The 9,019-nt window shown below is 64.9% G+C and overlaps 1 protein-coding gene across 5 annotated transcripts; it reads right to left on the bottom strand.

The window, feature by feature from the left end:
• TH (tyrosine hydroxylase) lies at positions 1-7,878 on the bottom strand. Of its 5 annotated transcripts, XM_023183510.1 has the most exons (14): positions 7,689-7,807; positions 6,753-6,832; positions 5,726-5,947; positions 4,582-4,756; positions 4,181-4,269; positions 3,956-4,023; positions 3,527-3,577; positions 2,961-3,106; positions 2,705-2,840; positions 2,554-2,623; positions 2,077-2,133; positions 1,743-1,838; positions 1,307-1,440; positions 304-463 (listed from the first exon to the last, which is right to left on the bottom strand). In XM_023183510.1, exons 1-14 carry the CDS (start codon positions 7,792-7,794, stop codon positions 304-306), a joined length of 1,590 nt encoding a protein of 529 aa, XP_023039278.1. In that variant the 5' UTR covers positions 7,795-7,807. The 5 variants fall into 5 exon arrangements, with proteins under 5 accessions (XP_023039280.1, XP_023039281.1, XP_023039282.1 ...); XM_023183512.1 differs by lacking the exon at positions 6,753-6,832 and having other exon boundaries at positions 1-463; positions 7,705-7,878; XM_023183511.1 differs by lacking the exon at positions 6,753-6,832 and having other exon boundaries at positions 266-463; positions 7,693-7,878.
• Positions 7,879-9,019: the final 1,141 nt, after the last annotated feature.

A 9,019-nucleotide genomic window follows, 5' to 3' on the forward strand; every position in this document is an offset into this window, starting at 1 on the left:
GAGACCACACTTTTCTTTTATTGTGACGGCGACTGGGGCAGCAGACAGTGCCAGGGAAGGGTGGAGGGCAGTGCGGCAGCCCCCAGGACCCTGGGAGCCAGGACAGGACCTCACCACAGGCAGCACAACCTCACCACGGGCACACACAGCTGTTGCGCTGAGAAGCAGATGCAGGGGCAGCGGGAGCCTGGCAGCAGGGAGGGCATGGGGGGCACCCGGGATCCAGCCCCTCACCAGGACCTGAGCTCCAGGACAGTGCAGGACCAGGGGAGGTTGGGAAGGGCCCTCGGGAGTGCCCTGCACCTAGCCAATGGCACTGAGCGCATGGGCCAGGGTGTCCAGCTCATCCTGCACACCCTCCAGGGAGCGCCGCACGGCCTGGGGGCTGTCCAGCACGTCGATGGCCAGGGTGTACGGGTCAAACTTCACGGAGAAGGGACGCTGGATGCGTGCGGCATAGCTCCTGGGGAGGAGAGTGGCAGAGCCCTCGTCAACTGGCAGGCAGAGTCTGCAGCCTCCAGGAGAGGGGAAGCCGGGGCCACGCTTCCATCTTCACAGTGGCTCAGAGCTCCTAGGGCTTTTCTGAGCCACCTGGTCACAGGCGGGACACTGAGGCCTCTTCCAGGACTGGGTGAGGGGTTCATGGGGGAGATACACTAGGCGCCTTTGCCACTAGAGACTCTGCCGGGCGTCCCATCCCTCTCTGCACCTCCACTGGGCCTCCTCCTCCAGGAAGCCTTCCTTGACCACATCCCTAAGCCTGTGGGTGGAATTCAGCACCCCCATCCATTGGAAACATAGCCCCTGGTCTCAGTTTCCCCAGTGCACTACAGGAGGCTGGAGGGAAAATGATGAGACCTTTTCTGAGGATGAGGCTAGTGGGCTTTGCTCTCCTCTCCTGACACTCTGGTCATTGCACCAAAGGCCCCCAGCCCTGGGGACCCCACTCCCGCCATGCCCCCCACCCTGACTCTGTCTATCCCCTGTGACTTCTCCCCATCCCAGGGCAGGGGTTTGGGAGGTTCCACAGGACCTCCTCACAAAACTCAGGCTCTCCAGCACCTCCAAGACCGGCCTTGACCCGGCCACCCAGCAGCCCCCAGTCCTGTAGGTCTGCCCCTCCCCAGACGCTGGGGTCCCTCTCACGGACGGGGTCCCTGCTGTGTGGGGGCTGCGGCAACCGGGGGTCGGTTTTCTTATCTGTGACCCGGGCTCACAGGCCCAGCCCTGCTCAAGGCCAGAAGGAAGGCCTGGCTGGCCCAGTGTGGGGGCACCGTGGGGGGCTTGCCCTGGGAGCCTAGCCCACCTGAGCTTGTCTTTGGCGTCGCTGAAGCTCTCAGACACGAAGTAGACTGACTGGTACGTCTGGTCTTGGTAGGGCTGCACGGCCGCTGCTTCAGGGTCGAAGGCTCGAATCTCAGGCTCCTCAGACAGGCAGTGCTGGCAGGAGGCCAGTGGCATGACTGACTCCACTGCACCCAGGTCCCTGAGGGAACCGGGGTACTACAGCCTGACGCTGGGGGGGTTCCTGGGGCAGAGTCGCCCCCACCTCTCCCGCCGGGCCTTCCGAGGCCTGGTATAGGGTGGGGTGAGGACTGGGCAGAGACAAGCCTTCTCCCAAACAAAGCCTGAGTCCTGGAGGCCCAGGCCTCAGTTGTCTCCCGCTGGGAGCCTGTCCTCTCCCTGCACTGTCCCCCAGCCCTGTCCCTCTGCTGGGGACTACAGCAAGGAGAGGCTCTTACCAGGAGCTCCCCATAGGAGGACAGCAGCCCCGCGCCATAGGCCTTCACCTCCCCGTTCTGTTTGCACAGCCCAAACTCCACGGTGAACCAGTACAGCTGTGGGGAAGGCAGGCAGCATCAGCCCTGAGACAGCTGCCACCACTTGGCAGCCCCTGGTCACCTGCGACCAGGACACCACCCCCCAGGGAGGCCAGGCCAGGCCGCAGGCGAGCCAGGGTGAGGGTCACGATTCCTGGGTGGAAGCAGAGGACTCAGCCTGGACGGCAGGAGGGCGAAGCCTGGATTCGGACCCCCAAGCCCACCCCCCGGGCCCTGCATGGAGGGGTCAACCCACCGTGGACAGCTTCTCAATTTCCTCATCCGAGGCCCCCAGGGATGCCAGGCCGATGTCCTGTGGAGCAGGGAGGAGGATGAAGGGTGGGGAGAGGCAGCCCTGGGTGGTGCTCGAGGTGGGGGCGCCGGGGGTGTCCGCAGCCCCTCCAGGGGTCTCTGGGACACTTCCCAGGCGGCAGAGACCTTCCCTGGCGACCTCCACTGGATCCGCACCTCCACCGGGCCTCCTCCTCCAGGCAGCCCTCCTTGACCATATCCCTAAGCCCGTGGGTGCCATTCCCAGATGGCCGGCAGGTGGCAGCACAGGCCGTGGGAGGCTCCGCTCCAGCCCCGCCCTCTGCCGCGCGACCCTGGGGCGCTGAGCCCCCATGGCGGGCCCAGGAGCAGGCCGCACACTTCACCCACCCGCACATCGACCCCCGCCCCCGGCGCCTGGCCAGCCCCGGGGTGACCCGACTCGCTCGAGGCCGCGGCGTACCTGGGAGAACTGCGCGAAGGTGCGGTCGGCCAGCATGGGCACGTGCCCCAGCAGCTCGTGGCAGCAGTCCCTGCGCGTAGGAGGGAGAGGGGGCTGAGGGGCCGCCCGTCGCACCCCCCACCCGCGGGCTGGGGCCAGGGCGCGCACTCACGGCTCAGGGGAGTGCATGGGCGAGGACGCGTGCCGGATATACTGGGTGCACTGGAACACGCGGAAGGCCAGGCTGGCCAGGAAGTCCCGGGCGGACAGCAGGCCAGCCACAGGCCGCAGCTGGAAGCCCGTGCGCTCTGCAAGGGGCCACTCTGGTCACTGCCAAGCCAGGACGGGCTGGAACCGCGCTGGGCTGGGGCGCGTGGCTGAGCGTCCCCGGCCCCACCCCGCTCCGCGCCCCTCCCGTCTGGGCCCACCCTTCAGGAAGCGGGAGACATCCTCCAGCTGGGGGATGTTGTCTTCTCGGTAGCCGCTGAAGCGCTCCAGCAGGGCAAAGGCCTCCAGGTGCTCCCCGCAGGCGTGCGTGGCGTAGAGGCCTTTCAGGGTGGTGTAGACCTCCTTCCTGCGGGCAGAGGGGCTCAGGGCCCTCCAATGCCGCACCCCAGTGCCCGAACCCCCCTCCCTGAAGCCCCCCTGAGCTGTGGGTGCTTCTGCCTGCCTGAACCCCTCCCAACGCAGGCCTCTTGGGGACCCGTGAAGACCCAGGCCCCTGGGAAGGGCTTTTGCTGGTGGCTTTGGGGAATCCCAGGGGGTAGGGGGTGGTGAGGGGTGGTCCCTCAACATACTGGGGATGGCCCAACAGGATGGGTAGCCTCTTCCTCCCAACCCAACATTCCGATCCCTGGAGGTCCCTCTTCTTCCTGGCCTTAGTCTCTCCTGCTGTGCCGAGGTCCCTGGAGGCGGCCCTCACACACCAGGATTCCAGGAGGCATCCCCCGGGCTCCTCCCCAGTCCCTCGTCAGCTAGCTGCACGGGGTCTCACCAGGTGGCAATCTCCTCGGCGGTGTACTCCACACGGGGAATCGGGTCGCCGCTGGGGAGGGGACCAGTGGTCAGCAGGTCCCCTCGGGGAGTGGGAAGGGCAGGAGGGAGGGAGCCTTTCTGGGCACAGGTCCACACCTGCCTTGTGCAGTGAGGCCTTTGGGTTGGAGGATGGACAGGAGGGTGCACCCCGGCTGACTGTGCCGTGAGCCGGCTGTGCAGCCTCAGTGGGTTGCTCTAGCCCCCCCGCCGGGCCTCAGTTTCCCCACTGGGATTTGGGGACATGGAAAGCCCTGGAGCAGAGCTGCCTGGCAGGAGGCACTGATGCTGTGACAAGGTGGGTCCTCCCCTTTGTCCTTCCCTCCCGCCCCCCAGGTCCAGCGTGAGCCTGCAGGATGGAGTCTGGGTCCCGAGCGCAGAAGCCCCTCACTGCCTGTACTGGAAGGCGATCTCAGCAATCAGCTTCCTGCGCTGGCGGTACACTTGGTCCGAGAAGCCCTGAGGGCAGAGGGGTGCACGGGTCAGGAGGCCATGCTCAGGTTGGGGGCATCAGCCACGGGGGCTCCTGGAGCCGACAGACTCCTGTCCAGGGTTGGGATAAGGGTAGGGGATGTGATCAGGGGCAAGAGGCCTGAGTGGGGGGCACACCACTCACCGGGTGGTCCAAGTCCAGGTCAGGGTCAAACTTGGTGACCAGGTGATGACACTTGTCCAGCTCTGACACTTTTCTTGGGAACCAGGGGACTTTATGGGGGATGGAGGAAGAGGTCTTGGTGAGCTCGGAGCCATGGGGCCGCGTCACCCACCTCGAAGCAGCCTCCCCTACAAGACTTCCACGGGGCAGAGGCAGCAGGGGCTGTGATAGCTGCCGGGGGATTCTGGAGGTGGCCCCAGGCCCAGACACGGATGTGTAGCAAAACGGGGGGCAGAGTGGAGCCCACAGAGAGGGAAACAGTCCATCACCACGTGGTCACTGTAGGGTCCCCCTGTAGGAGCCCCTGCACCCCAGCGTCTCAAGGTCATTTGGCGGCACTCAAGGACAGAAAACCGCCTCACCCTTGGGCTCCGCGGGGCTGCGCACGTCCTCTGTCACCTGGCGCACACCACTGAGCAGGGCGGCCAGGTCCCCTCGGGGCACCTCGAGGCGCACAAAGTACTCCAGGTGGGGGCCCCCGGCTCGCAGACTCTGGGCGGGCCGGGTCTCTAGGTGGTGGATTTTGGCTTCAAACGTCTTAGGGAGCAAAAGCAGGAAGAGAGAGAGAAGGAGAAACAGACAGAGATGGAGAGAGGTTGAACAGGAGGGGAGGAGGAGGCACATCTGACTGGCTGGCCGGGCCCTGCCCTTGACTTTTGTTCTAGCAGCACACAGATCCCGTTCTTCCAGGCTCAGGTCAGCTGTTGGCCACCAGACCAGGGTTTGCCACTGGCAAACTGGGTTTTGTGTCATGCACCTAACCAGGATTTGTCACCGCTTGAGGCTTGACCTGCTTCTGGGCAGCTCTGTCTGTGTGTCCCAAGGCCGTGTCACACTGTCCAGCTCCTCAGCCACTGGTCAGTAGGTGCCCCCAACCCTGGTGACCTCATCCAGGTTTGTAGGATGGGCCCTGAGTCTCACTGGCCCCTGAGCATCCAGGACACTGGCCGGAACGGTCTGCCCCACCCCCACCTCCGTTGCCCAGCAACAAGGGTGGTGGGTCGCAGTGGCCCTCGGGGACTCTGGGAGCTGGGCCGGGGGAGTCTGGCTTTAATGTCATTTGGGAGCTTCTTCCGGGAGCTGGGTCACCTGCCCCCCTGGGCACAGTGGGGCCGGAGTGACTAATGCAATCAGTGATCACCTCAGTTGCTGTGCTGGCGGGAGGGAGAGGGCACAGCGTCCTATCCCTGCCTCCCATGCTGCCCTGCTGGGAGCCCCCCATGTGTGAAATGGTGGACGAGGGGGATCCAGGGGATGGGCAAGGCAGGAGGCGCAGTGGAGGCTCAGTGGCTTCAGCCCTAGGGCTGGGCTCAGGATCCCTCAAAATGTGTGGCTAGATGCCATGGGGGCTGAGCCGAGGCCTGAGACTTCCCCGCTGCATCCTGTGCCGGCCTCAGTGGCCTGGGCAGCTGCACCTCTGCCAGGTGCAGAGGGGCCAGGAACTCATCCCACACAGCCCCACCCACAGGTGAACTTGCCCCAGGGACACGAAGGCCACTAGCTCACCTCAAACACCTTCACAGCTCGGGACAGCGCTGAGGGCTTGGTGGCCCTCGGGGAGAAGAGCAGGTTTAGCACGGCCTTCCCCTCCTTTTCCTCAAAGGCCACGGCCTCCAGGGGGTCCCCGGGCTCCGAGGGGGCTGCAGCAGCTGCTGCTGCCACCGCCGCCTCCCGCTCCTTGCGGGCATCCTCGATGAGGCTCTGCCGTCGCCCAATGAACCGCGGGGACTGTGGGGACAGGGGGCACCCATGCCTCCCTCCACCTGCTGAGACCTGGGGACCCCCACCCAGAGCTGATCCCACAGTTGGGCAGCGCTGATGGCACACAGGCCGGGCATGAGAGCACATTGTTGAGCGCCTACTGTGTGCCTGCTGGGGCGGATATTAGCCGAGGTGCCTGCAGGCACTGCGCACCCTTCCCGACGGGGGCAGCTCAGCCAGAAGCGGTGGTGGAGGGGGAGGAGTGGGGGCTGGGAGGGTGCTCGCCTGCTCCTCACTCTGTGGGGAACAGACAGACAGACGCTGTGTCACCTGTCCCCAGGCCAGGCGCTAACTAGATTAATGATGGGAAGAGGACGATGTCTTGGACAGTGGCACTGGCTGCCAGGGAGGGAACCGCAGCTCAGGAAGGAGCAGCCCCCACAGCGCCCCAGTGAACAAACCCCCTACCCTCCTGGCTCCCGCACAGGGGCCCTTTCTCACAGCCCATCCGGACACCTGTCCTCGGGCCCTGCCCCCCCTCCCCCCCCCCCCCCCAGGCGCCCGCTCCTGGCTGCCTTGTCATCCCTCTGCCCTTTGTCATAGCTCTGGGTGCAGGTGCCTCTCCCTGGGCTCAGCACCTCCGACCCCTCAATCCCAGAGCCGTCCCAGGCCTGGACAGAGGGGGACTTGGCAGACACCGGGGGCTCATCTCTTGGAGCTCCCAAGAAGGCTCTGGGCCCCTTGTAAGAGAAGAATCAGCTTCACCCTGGTCTTCCAGGGTCGTGGAATGTGAAGGGGAGCAGCAGAAGCCCCTCCTGGAGTCGCCTCTTACCCTTGGGGCGGGGGTGTAGGATGCAGCTAGGGCTGCAGTTCCAGGCCACGGAGAGCCTGTGAGGCTGGGCCCGGGTCCCCCTGGGGAGGGCCTGGTGGGGGAGGGCGCCCCGCGTCCCTGAGAAGGTACCTGGAAATGGCACTGCTACAACTCACACCACGTTTCAATCGAGGTCCATAAATAAAAATCCATTTCAAATGTGCCAGGGACACCATGGTTCTGTGTGCCCACGGAGTCACTGAAAACCCTTCCTGCAGGCTGGGAAGCTCCCGATGATCCAGCCTGGCCGGCACAGCCCCCCGTACACAGGGCTTCCAAGTATGGGTCACAGGGAACACAGACTCCAGGCGAATGAATGAATGAATGAGGGAAATAAGGGAGGAACAGGCCAACGGGAATCGCCCCAGAGCCCAGATGCTCTTTGACTCTGGACTTGCCCCCTATTTGCCCAGGACCCCCCACTATGAGCTGCTGCTAGAGCCCAGGAAGGGCCTTGCGGCTGCCTCCTGGAGCAGGCAGGCTGGTTGGGGTGCTGACCAGGGCAGCTGGGGCAGAGGGAGGCAGGGGCAGGTGGGAGTAGGGTGGGGGCTGTGTGCAGCAGCCAGGGACCTCTGGCCATGTGGGATTTTTTGGATGGATTTGTTTCCACGTTCCCATCATTAAGATTCAAGACGAAGGAAGACACAGGGACCCACACAACTCCCGAGGGAGGTCGGCCTAAGAGGGGCACACACAGGGACAGACATCACCTCACCCTCCTCCAACAGGGACTCAAACACCAGGCACAGGGGATGCCGCCGTGCCCAGGACTCCACACCCACACCGGGTCCCAGGGGTCTGCATGGACCCTGAGCCTGGGGTTGCCAGCCAGGCTGGGGAGTAGCAGAGGCGGCTGGCACCAGCCCTGGGCTCCAGTCCACTGCAGCCGCCGGGCACCTACCTGCCCTCTTACCATGATGGCCTCTGCCTGCTTGGCATCCAGCTCAGACACAGCCCTGCGGAAGCCCTTGGCCTGTGGTGTGTTGGCGTCGGGGGTGGGCATGGCGCAGCGTGGAGGTCCGGGCTCCGTCTCCACAGCCCTGGCCCAGCAGCCTCTTATAAGCTGAGCTGACGTCAAAACCCCTCTGGGTCCCCCACCTTCCCCTCCTTACGTCCCCCACCCCTGCCTGCTATGCCTGATGGAGGCGGGGGTGGGTGGGGAGGGAGGGAAGGAGGCGCAGGAGAAAGGGCTCGTCCGTGGAATCTAATTGCCTTCACTCCGCAGCCCTGTCTGAATCATCCTCAGCCTGCGGGCTTGCGGGGACCAGGGACTCGTGCTCTGCGGGGGCCCAAGACAGCCAGGGTCCCGTTGGCCCCACACCCCTCAAGGGAGCACACAGGAAGGGGCTCTCTGGCAACCCAGGGGCATACTTTTAATGAACACCAGACCCTCGTGGCAGACGGACCCAGAAAGCCCCAAGACAGGGAATCCAGCCTCCAGCCTTGGACGTCAGGAGGCAATTTGTTTGCTTCTCCAGAAGACTCCAGGCCGTGTGTCTCGTCCATGGGTTTCCTAGGAGTGGCATCTGCCCGCAGCCCCCAGGCCCTGTAGGTGTGGCCATTGCAGAGGCTCCCCAGGCTCGCCCCGTGGGGTCCAGAATGTCCCAGAAGGGCCCACCCGTCCAGTGTGGAGGACCCCAGGAGGCTGCAGAAGACATCTCTAAGGAGATGCCATGCGTTTCCAAATGACGCCCACCTCCTGCATGGCAGCCCCCACTAGGGTGGCCAGGGCAGCCAGGGCCAGGAGCACATGCCAGGGACAGCTTCCACCCACCCCACCCAGCCCCTCTATGGCCCACTGCCAGGCTCCTGGCTTCCCTCGCAGGTCCTGTGGCCCCTTCTTTGAAGAGCACACACGTCCCTCAGTGCTGAGGGCCCTGACGCCCTTCCCCTTGGAGAGACCTTTGCAGTTTCTCCTCTACCCCACCGGGCCCGAGGGCGAGGGTGATCCTGGGGTGACCTGAGAACTCCCTTGAGGACAACCCCAGCCTAGAGCCTCCCCCGAGGTCTGTGTCCACCCCGTGGTCCGCAGGCACCCGCACCAGCCCACGCCCACTGGCACCTCCTGCTCCCAGCCACTGCCCCGATCCAGGGAGTGATGCCCCTGCCCAGGGTGGCTTCTGGTGGAAGGGGAGGCCTCCTCATCCCTCTGGGGTCAGCAGAGATGGCCAGAGCCCACCTTGACAATGGTGGACTATAGAGAGGAAAGGACGTGGCCCCAGAGTGCA

The sequence above is a fragment of the Piliocolobus tephrosceles genome, chromosome 13 (genome assembly GCF_002776525.5).
Source record: "Piliocolobus tephrosceles isolate RC106 chromosome 13, ASM277652v3, whole genome shotgun sequence".
In the NCBI taxonomy this organism is placed as follows: Eukaryota; Metazoa; Chordata; class Mammalia; order Primates; family Cercopithecidae; genus Piliocolobus; species Piliocolobus tephrosceles.